Source organism: Heptranchias perlo, chromosome 5 (genome assembly GCF_035084215.1).
Source record: "Heptranchias perlo isolate sHepPer1 chromosome 5, sHepPer1.hap1, whole genome shotgun sequence".
Lineage (NCBI taxonomy): Eukaryota > Metazoa > Chordata > Chondrichthyes > Hexanchiformes > Hexanchidae > Heptranchias > Heptranchias perlo.
The window spans coordinates 88043256-88063807 of NC_090329.1; the positions used below are offsets into that span (position 1 = coordinate 88043256).

General features: G+C 43.6%; 1 protein-coding gene across 1 annotated transcript; it reads left to right on the plus strand.

The window, feature by feature from the left end:
- Positions 1–18248: 18248 nt before the first annotated feature.
- On the plus strand, positions 18249–19716 carry pou3f2b (POU class 3 homeobox 2b). The gene has a single exon (XM_067983844.1). The coding sequence runs from the start codon at positions 18264–18266 to the stop codon at positions 19413–19415; it is 1152 nt and encodes a 383-aa protein (XP_067839945.1). The 5' UTR covers positions 18249–18263; the 3' UTR covers positions 19416–19716.
- Positions 19717–20552: the final 836 nt, after the last annotated feature.

Here is a 20552-nt window from a genome sequence, read left to right on the forward strand (position 1 = left end):
AGAGGACGAGAGAGACAGACTGAAAAACGGAGAGATTGAGATAAGTTAACAGACTGAGAGACTGACCGTGGAGACAGAAAGAGAAAAAAAACACAGAAAAAGAGTGAGGAAAGGATTATGATGCGACAGAGATAAAGAAAAATTGAGACATAACATGAAAGAGAGGGACCAAAGGGGTGGCAGACCGATAGACAGGTAGACAGAGAGAGAGAGAGAGTGTGGAATTAGAGGGGGGGGGGAGAGAAAAAAAGAAACAGACAGAGGATGGGAGAGACAGGCAGAGATGGAATTGTCCTGGGGACCGAAAGGCGCTCATGACGTCAGAAATTTGCACTAGACTTTGCCAGAAAGTTTGCCTCGCCAAGCCGCGCTTTCAAAGCTCTGGAAACATCTCACTTTTAAATATGTTCAGAGACGGACAGATTGAACTATGATGTAACTTTTTTTCTCCGCTGGTGTATCTAGCAAATGCTTGGCACAGATCTGTTCACGAGTTATGCGCTGTCTGGTGCTTCAGATTGATTTCAATGTCAGCAGCAAAGCAATAACGTCCACCGCAAGAGCACATTTGTAAATATTGTTCAATGCGGGCATTGAGGTAGAAATAGATTGGTGCTATTTTTATATTTTTTAATCTTAACTCTGCCACGTTTAAAAAGCAGCGATGTCTGCAGCAAGACTTTGCTGTTTGAGGTTAGTTTTTTTTCCAGACAATGGCAGGAACCGAATAAGTGTCAGATCTTAATAACTACTGTGTTCACTCGTTCTTAAGATATTTATTATCACTTCTTTCTTCATCCATTCTAGCTGTTGAATAGATCCATTGTTTTTTGTTATGGTTCGAATTGTTTATGTGTAATTAATTCGTAAATGCCTAACAGCCAATGTGCACTAGGTATCAGTCTGCACTTAAATGCACAATGGCAAGAAAAGACGAAAGAGGGGTCGAGTTAGATATAACAAAATAAATGGTTAATACTTAATGATTTTGTAAAAGATAATACGAGGCAGTTGCTTTAACGTTGTCAACAGCATTCTGTGTTACAAGTGCGTGCAAGGCATTTCGACATTGACTCTCAAGCACCTCACTGCATCTCCGCTATCAACAGTACTTTTCTATAACTAATATAAATCCTGAACTGTAATGTCTTAACAGGCCTCAATGAAACCGTTCCAAAATCTAAACGGCACAGCTCTGTCCTTTCTGGGCCCCTGCCAGCCTGTTAATGTTATCGGTTGTCTATATACTATTGTAACATCAACTATAAGTGTCTCCTGCGCCGAGAAACACCGAAGGGCAGCAGGTGGCCCGTCCGTTCTGGACAATACCTCTTTTTCTAATGTATGCATTTGCTGGAGGGGGGGGGGGACTATTTATAATAGGGAACAATATTATACTTATGAATCTTAAGAAACTTTTTTTCTTTTTCAAAGTTGGAAACGAGCTGTTTCAAATCGGATTGTTTAGTAATGGTAGAAGCGAACAAAAGAAGAAATTATGGTTTCTTGAAGACTAGGAAACATGTTTCTAAAGTTTAATACCACGCATTGCTTCTTCAATAGGGACAATGCAAGCTACTTTGAACCCATAAATGACCGGTGTCTGAGCACGAGTGTTTGGGAGTGTGTGCTTCTGCCGGTGTGTCTCTGTGTATTGCCGGTATCTGTGTTAGTCTGCACGTGTCTGTGTGCTGTACGTGCCTCTGTGTCCTGCCAACTAGTTTTTACTTGCCAAGTATCGGCGTAGAGTTTGTTAAAAAAAATGACATTTTAACTATTTTTATAGGCCAGTGCAGAAATATGCAAATTGAAAAGATAAATTGCTCGATGCATCTGGAAATGTTATCTAATTAGGGCGTAAGAAATTTAATCTTTACAGCGAGCAGGTCAAATAATTACTGTTAATTTAACGCCCAAATTATCCTTCATTGATTTGTATTCTCTTAAATGTAGTTTGGCAGGAAACCATGATCCATACCAATGGATTTTACTTTATGTGTGAACACGGTGGGCCTCAGAGTGAATTATTGCAACCCTTCTCATACAAATAACAAGATCACATCATGTATGCATTATTAAGCCATGTAATTGAATGTTCCATAGTTTGCATATCAAACTATTAAAATAATGTGTTTTTCTTTTCTTTCAACACGTAATGTTTAAGCCTCCGCGTCTATTTTGTGACTCTGGTAATTATGACCCAATTAGAGTAAATGTTCTCTTCATTTGGATGATTTTTTTGCGTACATTTTTCCATTTCCAACCCATAACGGTGCAGCCGGTGACGTACACTTTTTTCGAAATCAATTGTTTTGTATGTGTTTGTTGTTGCTGCTTATCTTATTTTTCAGAAGAAAATAGAACAATTATTCCAATATCTGGCCTGAATTCCTCTTTGGGAAATAGCTTCAGCTACTTCCCCACACCAAAGGCATAAAGACCGGTGATTTTTAAGCATGGGATATTAAACTAAGTAACGTCTACTTTCAGTACCTAGAAAAAGAAAGGAATTGTATAAAAAAAGCAGATGAAAAATTGTGTCCCCAGCACCATTATATTTTCATTGCAAATATTGTAGAATGTTTTTGGCCAATATAGCTTTTATATCTTGATATGGTATTACTAAGTACAATTTACTGTATCTAACTACTGGGATACATCATTAAGTACATGTTATCCATTACTAATTAATTTGTCTATCTCAGCTATCTTGGCTGTCCCTGCAGCCCATAATTCCTATTTACTTACCGAAAATTTATATATGAAACATACCCGCACAAAGTGCATGCGTGTAAACCCACGTGCTGCATACCTGTTTGCATGCGTGTGAGTTTATATATAATGCTTATTGATAGATACTTAGGTAAGTACGCAGGATAGATGAGAGACACATAGATAGATAGATAGATAGATAGATAATCCTTCTACCCTGTTCGTTCTCTTTCTTGGTCTTTCTCGGTCACCGCATTCCTTTTTTCTCTTACTCCCTTTTCATTTTCTTTTTACTATAACCAGAACTAACCGTTAAGTCTTTAGGAAGCCTTGTAGTACTGATAGGAAAGCAGCTCGCAACCGTCGGCTCTGCACTTTGAAACATCTTTAGGATGAAAGCCTTCTACAGTCTCTTTTCTGCTTTCTACTATATATTTTTATTTCGGTTTTATGCGCCACTGGATCTTCTCCCACAGCGGTTACTTATTTTCTACAAGCTTTCATAGAGTTGCAATACAAAGCTAATTGCATCTCCATTGCAAAATAAGAGTCCCGCGATTTATCGCAAAAGTTTTTTGTCATCGGTCTATGCATATGTTGAAAGCTGACCTCAGGTTTCATTAAGGAAAGATAACTTGCTACTTGATTTGTAATGTGCACCGCTTTAATGTGGGAGCACAACGTTAAAGGGAGTACGGGAACTTTCTTTAAGCAGAGGCTGCAAATCTTGAGCCTCGGGAAAAACGATCTTGTATATTGATGTAAGCTTGTTATGTGCAATATAAGTAAACACATCATTTTCCAAAAACAAAAGCACTGATTACAGCCTTTTCAAAGGAAACAAGGAGTGAAGCTGGCCACTTTAAATCATTGTTTAAAATTATTAAATGAACCCTCGCGTCATTGATTGACATTGTCAATAGTGACATCTTCACCGACTTGGATCTAACTCGCAGACTCAACAATAGATCTAAAATAAATCATTTTGCTCAAAGCATTGCATTCGGTTAGACGACGCACAACGCGTTCATTCTAGTACTGAAGTCAAAACCGATTTGTTTATTTAAATCATTTGCTGTGTTTATTTTTGCCCATTGGCCTGAGGGAAAGCCGCATCACCGGCCTCCTCCACTCATTTAGTCCCGCTGTACTGGAGAGCTCGACTTTTATTTTGGCTGAGGCTCGCCCACTTTCACAGAGTTTAAAAGAAGCCTTCAGATGTGCGAGGACACCCAAACACAGCTTTAGTGTGAGCTTTGTTATTTCATTTCTGCGCCTCACTATAGCAACGCTGAGCGTCTCGGCAAAAATGCACCTTCTCGGGACAATAGGACATCCTGCCGGAGCCCAGAAAGAGACGCATCTGTTACATTTTTTTCTCAAATTGCTGCATCATCCAGCACGGGGAAACGGATGAACTTCATCCCACTTTTCTGTCTCTTAAGAGCCAGAAGACGTGTTCTACATAGATATAAAAATAAACATGCATTATGAAAAGAGTCAATGTAATTATTGAATGAATTTGTGTCGAATCATGCGGAGGGATACAATCTAAAGCCTCTCAAAAACCGACTGCAGTTTATCACGGGGGGAGTTATCTTGGGAGTTTTGAAGATCATTAAAAGTTCGCTTAGTGAGTTATCGTTCTTGCATACAATGTATGGCAGTTTTAGTAAGAACGAATATATCGCCCAAAAGCTCGTTCTGCACGGGGTACTGGGTCAGCGCGAAAAGAGAAACAGCCTTGCTGTCTGTAAAGAACACAGATTTCGTGGAAAAGAAAGACGTGACCCTGTTTTAAAGTCTAAACAGAAATGCAGCTCCATCTTCTGCCAGTGCAAACTTCTGGGAAGAATGACATCATCAGTGAAAAGGCAAAGCCCGCCTTACAAGTGGGGCTTTGACTAGATTCTGCTCTCCATTCATAATAGATAGGTGGTATGTGAAAGTGATTGAGTCGTGTTTTATGGCGTAAAGGCGGAAAAAAAAGTTCTTTTAATTGGCGAACACTACTGTCTGTGGGTTCCATTATAAAACTAGATTTCAAAGAAACCTTCGCTTTAAAAAAAAATTCTGATTTAATTAACAATGGGTTAAAACCTATAGGGAGTAAAATGGGAAGGATACAGGATAAAGCGGACTCTGCACACAGAGCCGATCAAAACAATAATTACATCAGTACAAAATGCAACGTTGGCAGCTCACTGTTAGAACATAAACGTCCTTCTTAATTTGTCCTTCTTCAGTTTGGCATTTCATTAGATTGTCTTTCCTCTTTCCAAAAGACAAGCGGCGAGGGAGGGGAGATGTAAGTAACTAGTGTTTGTATTAGTAGGATGGACGTACCTGACTTATACAATAGATAAGAAACTACAAGAGGAGCATTCGAACTACTGATTCGAATAGAAATGGGAGTGACATGAAAACGTCCTGGTCCATTCTACTTGGGAGTCCAATTGGTGCAAGTCTAACAAATATGAGCCTCACTGAGCACTTCCGGTTCAGTGTTGAAAGCATCTCTCTGGCTGTGATGTAAGTGAAAGTGACTAGACTGCAAATAATTATTTTCCAAAGCAGCGTCTGTCAACAACGCACCAAACCCGTGGGTTTAGGAGGCAGCCACAATATATACGTAGTTACAGATAAATGGATGGATAGAAATAGATAAGCAGACAGATAACATAGAGACGGACATAAACTTTATTAAAATGCATGAAATAAATAAGTGTTGAAAAGAAATGTCTCAGTGTCGTCGGTCACTTTGCGAAAGGTTTGTACAGCACAGGCGAGGAAATGAATATGGCATTTTTCAACCAGGAAGCCAATACGAAACCGATCAATGTTTATAGCTGTTATACTCTGCATGGGTAGATAGGTAATATATAACTAGATTATATCGATATGCGGATAGAAAGAAAGAACCATGGAAAGCTAACGATAAAAAGGGAAAAGAAATATGGATACAAGTTTTTTGTTCTGTTTCAAAACCCATGTAAGATGCTACATAATACAAACTGCAAGTAAAATCTGCATTATTTTAGTCGAGAAATTATCACAAATATAGTAAATACATTAATGTTAAAGATGATCAAAACCTGCTAAACGGTTGTCTAAGGAAATAATCTTTTTATGATTTTTCTGTTCACTTTCAATTGCCTGCGGATGTATTTAAACTAGGACAGAAGGCACTTAAATAAACCAGCTGAGAAACTTCCTGCATCGGAAAGAAGACTACATCACAGATCTTTGTGCAGTTCAAAGGTTTGGGGCCCTTTTAAAACCCCCGTCACGTCACAGTTAGCAGCTCTTGTATTTGAACAGCTGCTCGGGGGCTGAACTGAAGCAAACACAGCAAAGTCTGGCTCTGAATCTGCACTGGCTGCAACGCCTTGCAACCTGCTCTTCCAGAGACCGAGCCCTCACTCAACAGCTTTAATACGTCCAGAGAGCCCGAGGAATGGGATATCATAAGGGCTGCACGTGCGCCTGTCATATCCATATGCATATATTGACACTTGGACCTCAAATACCCAAAACAAACACAAATATGGGCAGTATGTAAGCATGCACACAGCACACACATATACACACATATGTAGATGCAATTAATAAATATGGGTAACAGGCACTGATACCATATGAAAAGGTTTTGTATAGGCGTATATATACACATATTTTTATACATACATGTTACATATATTCAAACCATAACTACATTAGAATTGAGGATACTGTCTTTTACATATGGGTCCAGATTATAACTGATTCAATGTGATTTCAAAGCTTGTTTGGCCTCAGACTCACTGTCAGCTTGTGGATCAGTGCTATCTCTTTGCTATAAATGGAAGTGCCGATTCCTGAAGAAAACACGATTCGAGGCAGTTCAGCTGTCCCAATTTCACTCGAGCAGCTACAGCGGCCACTTCCACTTGAAGCACCATCATACATACTTGCAAAAGGATGCATATGCTACTGCATGTGTTGTACATGTGACCGCAAATGGCGCTGTGTCCAGTTTCAGAACAATCTAACCTGGCCATACACCTTACACTTTACTTACCAGCAAGTCGTCTCTTAACCTCAGGTGCCGGACGCATACGTACTGTACAACATGCATTGGACTATGGGCGCTGCTTCCATTCTTCCTGCTATACTGCAGCCGACAAAATGACACGCTTCTGCTAAGTCCTCATTTAGGGATAGGCTCAGTTAAAGGTGTCATAGTCAGTAGCTGTCTGGAATTGGTAGATGTATACAAGGATTTTTTTTTTGCACCACGTTTACAAGTAAATTGTGTGTGTTAGCAGGACTATCCCACCAGAACAAACCCATTAGTCTTTGATTTAGGTTTAGTCTCAGGTTCAGTTTTAGATTCATTATCAGGCTCAGGTTCAGTCTCAGACTCACCATCAGGCTCAGGTACAGTTTCAGACTCACTATCAGGCTCAGGTTCAGTTTCAGACTCGCTATGAGGCTCAGGTTCAGTTTCAGACTCACTATCAGGCTCAGGTTCAGTTTCAGACTCGCTATGAGGCTCAGGTTCAGTTTCAGACTCACTATCAGGCTCAGGTACAGTTTCAGACTCGCTATGAGGCTCAGGTTCAGTTTCAGACTCACTATCAGGCTCAGGTACAGTTTCAGACTCACTATCAGGCTCAGGTTCAGTTTCAGACTCACTATCAGGCTCAGGTTCAGTTTCAGACTCACCATCAGGCTCAGGTTCAGTTTCAGACTCACTATCAGGCTCAGGTTCAGTTTCAGACTCGCTATGAGGCTCAGGTTCAGTTTCAGACTCACCATCAGGCTCAGGTTCAGTTTCAGACTCACCATCAGGCTCAGGTTCAGTTTCAGACTCACTATCAGGCTCAGGTTCAGTTTCAGACTCACTATCAGGCTCAGGTTCAGTTTCAGACTCGCTATGAGGCTCAGGTACAGTTTCAGACTCACTATCAAGCTCAGGTTCAGTTTCAGACTCACTATCAAGCTCAGGTTCAGTTTCAGACTCACTATCAAGCTCAGGTTCAGTTTCAGACTCACTATCAAGCTCAGGTTCAGTTTCAGACTCACTATCAAGCTCAGGTTCAGTTTCAGACTCACTATCAGGCTCAGGTTTAGTCTCAGAATCACTGTCAGGCTCAGGCCTTCAAGGAGGAAATGGTTCAGGTACAGACTAGTCACATTCCCATGAGGAGGAAGGGCATTCAAAGCAAGAGCTGCCTGGATGACTAAAGATATAGAGATTAAAATGAAACAGAAAAAGGAGGCCTGTGACAAATGTAAGGTTCATAATACAGTAGAGAACTAAGGTAAAAATAGAAAATACAGAGGAGATCTAAAAAGGGAATAAGGGGCAAAAAGAGAATGTGAGAATAGATACGTGGCCAAACTAAAAGGGAATGCAAAAGTCTTTTATAAACATATAAATAGTAAAAGGGTAGTCAAAGGAAGGGTAGGGCCGATTAGGGACAAAAAAAGATGAACTTGTGGAGTCAGGCTGAGGTACTAAATGAATACTATGCATCCGTCTTCACTAGAGAAGAGGATGCTGCCATTGTAGCAGTAAAGGAGGAGGTAACAGTGATATTGGATAGGATAAAAATAGATAAAGAGGAGGTAATTAAGAGGTTGGCATTACTCAAAGTAGAAAAGTCACCCGGTCCAGATGGGATGCATCCTAGGTTACTGAGGGAAGTAAAGATGGAAATTGTGGAAGCTCTGGCCACAATCTTCCAATCCTCCTTAGATATGGGGACGGTGCCAGAGCACTGGAGGAATGAACATGTTACACCCCAGTTCAAAAAAGGGGGGAGGGATAAACCCAGCAATTACAGGCCAGTCAGCCTAACGTCGGTGGTGGGGGAACTTTTAGAGAAAATAATCTGGGACAAAATTAATTGACACTTGGAAAAGTGTGGGTTAATAAATGAAAGTCAGCACAGATTTGTTAAAGGCAAATCATGTTTGACTAATTTGATTGAGTTATTTGATGAAGAAATGGAAAGGGTTGATGAGGGTAGTGCAGTTGGTGTGTATATGGACTTTCACAAGGCATTTGATAAAGTACCACAGAATAGATATGTCAGCAAAATTAAAGCCCATGGGATTAAAGGGACAGTGGTAGCATGGATACAAAATTGGATAAGGAACAGAAAGCAGAGAGTAGTGATGTTTTTCAGACTGGAGGGAAGTATACAGTGGTGTTCCCCAGGGGTCAGTATTAGGATCGCTGCTCTTTTTGATATATATTAATGAGCTGGACTTGGGTACAGAGGGTATAATTTCAAAGTTTGCAGATGACACGAAACTCGGAAATGTGATAAACAATGTAAAGGATAGTAACAGACTTCAGGAGGACATAGACAGACTGGTGAAATGGACAGACGCACGGCAGATGAAATTTAACGCAGAGAAGTGTGAAGTGATTCATTTTGGTAGGAAGAATGAGGAGAGGCATTATAAACTAAATGGTACAATTTTAAAAGGGGGCAGGAACAGAGAGACCTGCAGGTGTATGTACACAAATCTTTGAACTTGGCAGTACAAGTTGAGAAGACTATTAAAAAGGCAAATGGGATCCTGGGCTTTATTAATAGAGGCTTAGAGTACAAAAGCAGGGAAGTTATGCTGAACCTTTATAAAACACTGGTTTAGCCTCAGCTGGAGTATTGTGTTCAGTTCTGGGCACCACACTTTAGGAAGGATGTGAAGGCCTTCGAGAGGGTGCAGAATTGATTTACTAGGATGATACCAGCAATGAGGGACTTCAGTTATGTGAAGAGATTGGAGAAGATGGGGTTGTTGTCCTTCGAGGAGCTCCTGAAAATTTACCTGAGGAAGGAGGAAGCCTCCAAAAGCTTGTGAATTTAAAATAAAATTGCTGGACTATAACTTGGTGTTGTAAAATTGTTTACAATTGTCAACCCCAGTCCATCACCGGCATCTCCACATCATGTTGTCCTTAGGGCAGAGAAGGTTAAGAGGAGATTTGAGAGAGCTGTTCAAAATCATGAACGGTTTTGATAGAGTAAATAAGGAGAAACTGTTTCCAATGATGGAAGGGTCAGTAACCAGAGGACATAGATTTAAAGTAATTGGCAAAAGAACCAGAGGTGACATGAGGAAGGATTTTTTATGCAGCGAATTTTTATGTTCTGGAATGCACTGCCTGAACAGGTGGTGGAAGCAGATTCAATCGTAACTTTCAAAAGGGAATTGGATAAATACATGCAACGAATAAAATTTACAGGACTATGGGGAAAGAACAGGGCACTGGGACTAATTGCATAGCTCTACCAAAGAGAAGGCACAGGCAAGATGGGCTGATTGGCCTCCTTCAGTGCAGTATCATTCTATGATTCCATGAAGTTTTGGTATCAGACTCACTATCAAGCTCAGGTTCAGTCTCAGACTCACTATCAGGCTTAGGTTCAGTCTCAGACTCAATATCAGACTTAAGTTTAGTCCCAGGCTCACTATCAGGCTTAGGTTTAGCCCCAGACTCACTATCAGGCTCAGATTCAGACTCAGGTTCACTATCAGGCTTAGATTCAGACTCAGACTCATTGTCAGGCTAATGATTAGTCTTAGACTCAGTATCATCCCTTGCTGAGACTCAGGTTCTGTCATAGTATCAGACTGAGACAATACAGTTAGAGATTGTGTTCTGTCTCTCCCAGGCCTATATTCTTTTGTGTGATGTTTATACCTTCCAAAGTGAAAATTGCTTCAAGATTTTGCACTGCAAAGGGCTCCATAGATAGTAAATCTCCTTGCTATCAGCAGAAGACACAATCAGTGGCTCACTGCTGTCATCATCTTTGTCTTCATCACTGTCAACTGTACCTATGGTTACAGAAGTTTCAGACGGATTCACAATATCCATGATTTGGCAATCTGTTAGCAGCTCCTCACATGGTAGACATGTCATTGTTAGAGTTTCTATAGCAACAAATGAGACCAGCCACTTGAATTTTGATGTCATTGGTCCATCCTTCTCTTGGTGTTTGATTTGGTGGAAATGTTAGGTGTTGTGTCAACAGTTAGCAATAGTTTCAATCTCCATCTTATTTGATGCAGCATGGATGAAGAATAGAGCTTGTTTCATATTCTAGCTAGGTATGAGAACATCCACTCCCAGGATTATTGGGATGCAGATAGATAAGCAGCTGCTGCTGAAGCTCCATACCTCCAACCAGTGTGCATCCATGATGTTATCAGAAGGAAGGTGGGAATGTATTTACATTTTATGTGAGTTGTGCTGTTCACTGTGTTGCTTGTGCGAAGTCCCTAGTATCTTCTGTGCACTCAATGAGGACTCCAATCCATGGTTGTCAATTGTCTAATGGCCATCCAGTGATTATCCTTCTTGGGGAGTAAAGAGATAAGTGGGGTCTCTTTGGTGTTGAGATTGCTCCAAGATGTCTGATGATGGAAGCTCGGAACCAAGTGGACACTCCCTGGCAGTCTTGATAATATGATATTCGAAATATTGGATTAGTGCTCTAGAGCACTGCCAATCATTGACCAGCCTGGGTCACTACAACAACAACTTGCATTTATATAACATCTTTAACATAGTAAAACGTCCCAAGGAGCTTCACCACAACTGGAGTATTGTGTCCAGTTCTGGGTGCCGCACTTTAGGAAGGATGTAAAGGCCTTAGAAAGGGTGCAGAAGAGATTTACTAGAACGATTCCATGGATGAGGGACTTCAGTTACCTGGCTAGACTAGAGAAGCTAGGGTCGTTCTCCTTGGGACAGAGACGGTTGCGAGGAGATTTGATAGAGGTATCCAAAATCATGAAGGTCTAGACAGAGTAGATAAAGAGAAACTGTTCCCATTGACAGAAGGGTCAGGAACCAGAGAACATAGATTTAAAGTGATTGGCAAAAGAACCAAAGGTGACATGAGGAAAAACTTTTTTTACACAACGAGTGGTTAGGATCTGGATTGCACTGTCAGAGCATGTGGTTGAGGCAGATTCTATCATGGCCTTCAAAAGGGAACTGGGTAAATTCTTGAAAGGATTTGGAGGGCTACGGGGATAGGGCGGGGGAGTGGAACAAGTGGGATTGCTCTTGCATTGAGCTGGCATGGACTCGATGAGCTGAATAGCCTCCTTCTCTGCTATGATTCTATGACAGGAGCTCTATCAAACACGATTTGACCTTGAGCCACATTAGGAGATAACAGGACAGGCGACCAAAAGTTTTGTCAAAGAGGTAAATTTTAAGGAGCTTCTTAGAGGAGAGAGAGGTGAATAGGTTAGTGGGGGAATTCCAGAGTTCAGGGCCTAGCCAGCTGAAGGCATGGATGGCAATGGTAAAGCGATGAAAATCGGGGCTACGCAAGAGGCTAGAATTGCAGGAGCGCATAGATCTCGGAGGATTGTAGGGTTGGAGGAGGTTACAGAGATAGGGAGGGGTCTGGCCATGGAGGGATTTGAAAACAAGGATGAGAATTTTAAAATCGAGATGTTGCCTGACCGGGAGCCAATGTAGGTCAGCGAGCACAGGGGTGATGGGTGAATGAGACTTGTTGTGAGTTAGGATATGGGCAGCAGACTTTTGAATGCACTAATGGAACCTGAGGGGGTAGACCTGCCTCCAGGGTCTGTTATTCTTCCTACTCAACTCCAAATAATCTTGCAAGCCAAAGCCTTACTTAGAAAGGTGGTCTTAATTGGATGAGTAGATTACCAGTGTTCTACTCTGGAGGTCAATGAGCCTTATCTCTGTCAACCTGCACCTAAGATCTCTGGACTTGAGTAAGTGGCATGTGTCACAATCAGGTCGGGCTATGTACTCTGTATTGAGTAAACAGGAATCCTACAGGTGGGTGTAGATTTCGAAATAGCTTCCATTGGATCATCTTAAACAGGTTGATGGGTGACTAACGTGCAGAAGCCTCTTCTGACTAAAAGAAAACAGGTGGGCAGTTTGGATCTGTACATTCCTGGTAGAACGTCAGCTGCTGTTTGTAATACGGTGCGTGTTAAAATGATCCCACCATTTTATGGGCTAGTTGTGGGTTGACATATTGAGTAACATTGAGTCGCAAAAAACGTAGAAAGACATGTCAGTGAGGTACCCACATAACTGGCTAAATTGTCCAAAAGCAAGATTACATGTTTACTCTCAATGTGCATATTTCAGTTGCCACCTTGCAATAATTCTCTAAAGATGATACTGACCATTCAAGTCTTATTGTTTGCATACCCTTTCGATGATGCTGTTTGGATCAAAAGTTTTGAATCATACTTTAAAATCATTTTCTCTGTGCCCGTGGAATTGGTAACATGACAATCAATTCATTTTTGCATTTCTTCCTTTCTACTCATTTGGCTCCATCTTGTAAAAAGGCAGATCTGGCTCGTCGCATAAAGGTTGATAGCGTCATATTCTACGAGAATCTCCTCGGATTTCCAAATTAACAAAATATACTGCAGTAAATCTTCCCCTGACTAGCATTCAACAACGTAGGCTGAATTTGCAGATGTGTCTTCTCCATGGATCTTGCATTTCTTGATTCCAAATTGGGTCCTGATGTTTCCTAGCTATCCCTTGTTGAAGGAAATATTCTGCATTCTCAGTTCTCTCCCAGATTGTTTGACCAGTGAATGCAACATATTCTCGCTGACTATGAAGCTACACTCGTAAACCGCACAGAATTTCTGTAGATCGTCCCGTTTAAGATGACAATCTTATGTTTCTTTAATGGCTGTCAGCCACTTTGAACTTTCTTTGAGAATATTAGAGGCCGTTGACCCACCAATCTGGACACCAAATCTCGATTCTGCAAATGTAGACAGTTTGGCCTGTGTCATCGAGGGAGTTTTTCTCCCTTCTGGTAGATGTATTTGCAGCGATCTCGAGCTGCCTTCTTCTTCACCGTCAGGCATCTTGGATTTCAAGAGATTGTCAAGAGATTGTTTGTCAAGCGAGAGAAGAAAAAAAACCTAACCAAGCTGATTTGTTCCCAACATCAGTGCATTGGAATCAGAGTACAGGATTTCCGGATTAACAAAATAAACTGCAGTAAATCATTCTCTGACTAGCAATCAGATAAACTAGGCTCTAGATTAAAGTTCCAGATTGACAGAGTTTACTGTATTAGGCCCAGAGATTTCAGACTCATTAGCCACCTCAGTCCCGGGTTCAGACTCGGTTTTAGATTTAATCTCAGTCTTGGTCTAGGACTAAGTCTTGGTCTCAGACTCTGTCTCAGATTCACTATCAGACTTAGGTTGCTATTATATTACTGCCTTTGTACTCAGATCATTATCTGTATGGTGTGATACGCAGCTGCAGTCCCGCGTTATAGTGACGGCTGCACCACACACTGAGTTCAGCAACAAAGAAGCGCTGCATATGTATGCTCGGACACACGCACAGAGCTCTGCTCTGCAGGCAGCTAATTCTTCATGTTAAAAGAAAGCAAATAGAAGCACCATCTCACTACTTAACATTAAAAAGATTACACACAAGGTTTAGTAAGTTCCCAGGTAGTCAAACAAACTTCTTGGAATGTTTTACAAAGCCCACTGCGAAACCCAAATTCTGCGAGATTACAGGTGCTCTCACACCTTCCAGCTTCACAGCATTCAGAGGACATATTACCAATCTCATTCCAAGTTATACTCCCGCTTTTGTGCACCTGCAGATCGGAAACTGCTATGCATCAGTGTAAGAGTGGTGGTGTCAGTCTTGGATTCGGGTTCAAAATAAGCATAATCTCAGATTCAATCCCATGCAGAAAAAATGTTGGTAATATGAAATAAAAGAGAAAATTAAGTGGTTAATGTTTCAGGTCTAGAACAGTACTAACCCAGTGTCTCCCTTGTCAGTTGTTTATAAACCTGCTGCGTATTTCCAGCATTTTCTGTATTTTTTTTGAATCTCAGGTTTAGTTTCAGAATTATACTGCATTTATATTGTAACTATCAATTTCAGACAGGTGCCAGCCAGGAGATAGAACATTCATATTGCTTGGCGGGATATGCAATTCTCCTGCCCAGGAGGGAGGGCTGAACATGTATGATTACACACATGCACAGCATTCCTCTCCCAGCAATTACATTATAACTGTTTCCACAGGGCAGGAGCCTGCACTCCCTCGGTATTTAAGGCAATTCCAGGTAGGTTAAGGAAGCGTCAAAAGAGTTCCATAGGACCCCCTGAGCTCTTGGTTAGTTCTATAGGGTAATCAAACTCGAGCAGTGTGAGACCGCCTCCTCCAAGGCTCCCACACTGTTGGGCTTTTGGATTTCTGGGTGGGCTGCCCGTTCTAGTGCTATACCGCAACTTTAGCATCCCTGCAAACCTTTCCCGCGACACTGAAGTTGCAATACAAATGCACCCTTAGTCTAAACTGCGTTTACAGTATACTGCAGCTACCAGTCTCAGATCAATAGATGCAGTGAGGTTTCCAGCCAGACAGCATTCTGTTAACACTGCCCGGCCCTGTCTGGCGAAATCTCCAGTTGTCCTATCCAGGAGAGAGCTTTCTGCCTGGATGCACAGTGCAACTCTCGCAGTATTTAAATATTTAAATATTTAGAAAGTGCCCGGGGAAGAATCCCCTCTCTCCAAACTTTCAAATTATCTTTCAATAGATTCCAAACGACACCACATCTAAACCTCAGGCCCTCCCCCCGGGGGAGGGCCTGAGGTTTAGATGTGGTGTCAAACCAAAGCGCGTGAAACTCCTCCGCCCCTTCCCCCCGCCACCAACAGTGTCTGATCGCTTCTCTTTAGAGGGAGTTTGGCCCTTGCTCCAGATTTATACTGCAGGTTTAGCTTCGTGCTAAACAGAAAGTGATGCTGAATTTCCCAGTACAAAGGCACCCTCGGTTACCCCATTCAGTCTCAGGCTCAGGTTCAGTATCACTGTCTCTCACTACATTATGAAAAGTCTGACAGCTCTGGAGTGTCATTTGTAAACCAGATTGCACCGGAAATGGGAAGTGCTCAACGTTGCAATTGAAAGTACAATTGTTAGTCTATTGCTCGGCACCCGACTGGTCCTCAGGATCACTCGAAACCCCCATTTACTCTATCATTTGCAAAGTGAAACATTTCCCATTTCCAGCTTAAATATTCGCAACATGGGCTGAAGCAGGTGCTGAGATCAATCCCGAGAACAAGTCAGACTTGATAACAAACCTGGGGCCAGGGCGAGTGCCCTACTTACTGTGGGCTGAATTTAGAGTTGGGCGGATTTGGTTGCATTTCAGTTTAAAGTGTCTTGGATTCTACAATCCGCCAGCAATGACAGGACTGCCGGAATCTGTTTCCAGTACAGTACGGGACACTTGTATTGACATCTGTAAACCAGATCGCACCGGAAACGGGAAGCGCTGTGGTTTGCAAATGTCAATGTGAACCGGGTTATCAGTAGAGTCCCAGTCCCGGGCTCTGCCCCCGGTCTGAATCCCGCTCCCTGTCTCTGGAAGTAGTCTAGGATCCATCACACGAGAGGGAGGGGGAGCAGTGCCTTGAGCAGCTGACGGAGGCGGAGGGGGAATCGCCATTCTTCCGAGACGGGCAAACTTTGGTACCAATGGATGCGGACAGTGGCGGCAGATCTCGCCGCTCTCTGCCATTCCAGCGCAGGAAGTTTGACAAAAAGGGACAAAAAAATGAAATAGAGCTGATCACACAGCAACGGCAAAGATCCCTCGCTAGTGTCCGTGAACAAGTGTGGACGGAACGGGGAATAGTTTTCACTAAATTGTAACATTTCAAAGACCTTTTTTAAGTTTGCGACCCGGAACGAGCAGTGTTGGATTAACTCGCCGAGTCCTTACAGCGGCTACGTGTTGTTTTATGAATTACTAAACGTCGAGATCCATCCTGATATAATGAGCTGGTCGCTCAGTGGATCCAAAAGCTCCTGCAGCAAGAATTTAAACACTTTTAAAAAGTAATCGGCAGTGAAATCGACACGGTAAAATAAAGTGAGTGCGCGCTAAAGTGCACTAAAAGATAAAAAAAAATAATAATAATTCTGTGGAGGAGCAAGCCGGATTTGCTTGTTTTACTTCGGCACCAGTAAAGTAGATGAAACGTGTGAGAAAGTTGGAGCATTGATTACTTATGAACATATTTAACCCAACAAGGGGAACGCACTCTGAATCGCAGGGAGCTCTTGAGGTGTTTGGCAGCTTTCCCCCAGTGTTTGTTTAATGTGTTCCTATTGTTTCCCAGTATTTAACACTCTTGCACTTTTTTTCTCTCTCTCAGGCTCCTGCTTTTCGCGTTTGGTTCGGCGTTTTTCTTTTTATTTTAAATCTCACTGTATTATCATTCATCATTTCGCCCGTCCTTATATTGGGGCAGACTGGAGCTCTCAAGCTGTTCACTTTGCTGCTTTTGTTTTGATTTCTATTTGTGAGAGAAGGAGGGAGAGCTTTTATTTCCCCTTTCCCCCTCCCTCCCTCCTCTTCTCCTTTCCCCCTCCCTCCCTTCCTCCTCTTCTCCTTTCCCCCCTCCTCCCTCCCTTCCTCTTCTCCTTTCCCCCTCCCTCCTCTTCTCCTTTCCCTCCTCCTCCCTCCCTTCCTCCTCTTCTCCTTTCCCCCCTCCTCTTCTCCTTTCCCCCCTCCCTCCCTCCTCTTCTCCTTCCCCCCTCCTCTTCTCCTTTCCCTCCTTCCTCTTCTCCTTTCCCCCCTCCTCTTCTCCTTTCCCCCCTCCTCCCTCCCTCCTCTTCTCCTTTCCCCCCCTCCTCCCTCCCTCCTCTTCTCCTTTCCCCCCCTCCTCTTCTCCTTTCCCCCCTCCCTCCCTCCTCTTCTCCTTTCCCCCCCTCCTCTTCTCCTTTCCCCCCTCCTCCCTCCCTCCTCTTCTCCTTCCCCCCTCCTCCCTCCCTCCTCTTCTCCTTCCCCCCTCCTCCCTCCCTCCTCTTCTCCTTTCCCCCCTCCTCCCTCCCTCCTCTTCTCCTTTCCCCCCTCCTCCCTCCCTCCTCTTCTCCTTTCCCCCCCCTCCTCCCTCCCTCCTCTTCTCCTTTCCCCCCCCTCTTCCCTCCCTCTTCTCCTTTCCCCCCTCCTCTTCTCCTTTCCCCCCTCCTCCCTCCCTCCTCTTCTCCTTTCCCCCCTCCTCCCTCCCTCCTCTTCTCCTTTCCCCCCCTCCTCCCTCCCTCCTCTTCTCCTTTCCCCCCCTCCTCCCTCCCTCCTCTTCTCCTTTCCCCCCCCTCCTCCCTCCCTCCTCTTCTCCTTTCCCCCCTCCACTTCTCCTTTCCCCCCTCCTCCCTCCCTCCTCTTCTCCTTTTCCTCCTTCCGCGTGGTTGCTCTGCCTTGCATGGGTCTGGAGAGCAATAAAAGAAAATCCCCCAGCAGGGCCCGGGCCGCCAATCGCGTGCCTCGGATGCTGTTACCCGGCCTGGGTTGCCATGGGCCCTCACATCAATCAAGAGGCGAGCAGCCAATGGGAGGCCCGGGGCCGGCGCGCGCACGGCGTTGGCTTTTCCTGCTCGGTGCTGCAAATGATCCGGAGCTCCGTGCAAGTTGTCAAAGGCTCGGCTCGTTTAACAAGTCAGATCACTCCGGCTTAGCAAGTCATGGCGACCACAGCATCTAATCATTACATTACGAGCGGCAACATCCTCACCTCCAACTCCATCGTGCACGCGGAGCCGGGGAGCATGCAACAAGGGACAGCCTACAGGGATGCACAGAAACTGGTCCAGAATGATTACATGCAAAGCAATGGGCACCCTCTCAGCCACGCTCATCAATGGTTAACGGCTCTCTCTCACGCCGAGGGGTCTCCGTGGTCGGCCGGCGTGGCGGCCAGTCCCCTCGGCCAGCAAGATATCAAGCCCTCGGTGCAATCGGGGAGGGACGATCTCCACAGCGGGGGCACCCTGCACCATCGGCCCCCTCACATGGTCCACCAGCACGGCAACCACCACGGAGCATGGGGCAACACCACCTCAGCCCACATCCCCAGCATGGCATCCAACGGGCAGAGTCTCATCTATTCCCAGCCGGGCTTCACGGTCAACGGCATGATCAACCCAGCAACGACCCAAGGCATGCACCATGGGCTCAGGGAAGCCCACGAAGAACAGCACCACGGGGACCATGGTCAACACCACCAGCAGCAACATCAACAACAACACCACCATCAGCACCAGCATCAGGGTCACGAACACTCGGACGAGGACACCCCTACCTCGGACGATTTGGAGCAGTTCGCCAAGCAATTCAAGCAGAGGAGGATCAAGCTCGGATTTACCCAGGCCGATGTGGGACTAGCTCTTGGGACGCTCTATGGCAACGTCTTCTCGCAGACCACCATCTGCAGGTTCGAAGCGCTGCAGCTGAGCTTTAAAAACATGTGCAAACTCAAACCTTTGTTGAACAAGTGGCTGGAGGAGGCTGACTCTTCGTCTGGAAGCCCCACCAGCATAGACAAAATTGCTGCCCAGGGCAGGAAGAGGAAAAAGAGGACCTCTATCGAGGTGAGCGTCAAGGGGGCTTTGGAGAGCCATTTTTTGAAGTGCCCCAAGCCCTCGGCCCAGGAGATCACCTCTCTGGCGGACAGTCTTCAGCTGGAAAAGGAGGTGGTCAGGGTTTGGTTTTGTAACAGAAGGCAAAAAGAGAAACGAATGACTCCTCCCGGAGGAGCTCACCCCGGAGCCGAGGATGTATATGGGGCCAGAGACACTCCACCGTCACATCATGGGGTTCAGACTTCTGTACAGTGAATGATCACTCCTCTCACTTTTTGTTCCTTTTATTTGTTCTTTTCTTAACGAACAGCTTAAAACACTGGACTATCGTTACGATAGCACATGTTAATGATGTGTTTTGACCTATACAGAAGGAGCTCGCAGGCAAATGGAGTGAGTATATAAATAATAACAGAGGCACTGATATACATACCTTTACAAAACTGTGGCAAAGAGACACGAAACTGCCTAGATAGAATGTGACCTGAAAGGCTGCTATAATTGTTAATGTATAGATCCACTGTGACAGGCGGGGGCAAAGGGATTTTTTGTAGGAAAGCAGAGGAGGATTTGGCCACGAGCTGCAGTTTTGTTTGTTGGAAGAAAAGGCAAAAAGGGGGGGGGGGAGAGGAAATTCCAATACACTGCTCTCCGGACTAGCCACCGTCCTAGTCATTTGCGTTTTTTTAAAATCTCAACAGAGTGGGAGATATTTCTCCTGGGCGCTGAATTGTATGAGACGAGAGGCTGTGTATGTGAGCAGAAAATAGGCTGTGTCAATCAGGCAGAGAGGGGCTCAGCTCGAACGACACAATTCTCTCCAGGATCTGAAGTTGGGAGCTGCAAAATAGCAAACGGGATCAATTCACACAAACAAAAAAAAAGTAAATAAATGAATGATAAATCGATAAATATCAGGCGCTATAAAGTACTACGGATCACCGACTAAAAGTTTTATCCCTATGTTAAAAAAACTAATTCCGGTGGCAAGAAATGCAATACCTTTTTATACGACAGGACTATTACAAATATGCTAGCTAGCGTCTTAACGCCTCCGAATTAGCACTGTACAATAATGAATAAATAAATACTCAGAGTTAAAATGTTGTAGTTCCTGACACATTTTTTTCCGAAAAAAATATATTGCAGTATAAAACATCATTGTTCTTATTGAACGTGCGCCTACAATCTAACATTTAAAAACAATCTACAGTCAGATAAAATGAGAAAAAAAACCTTAAAAACATATCAGTATATTGCGCTTTCTTACAAAGAACATATCCAAACATTCAAAATTCTAGAAAAGGTGTGTACATATTTGAGATATTTTGATGTGGTGATATGATTGTAATTTAACCGCAGTTATAGCGATTCCTAAAGACAATAAAATTT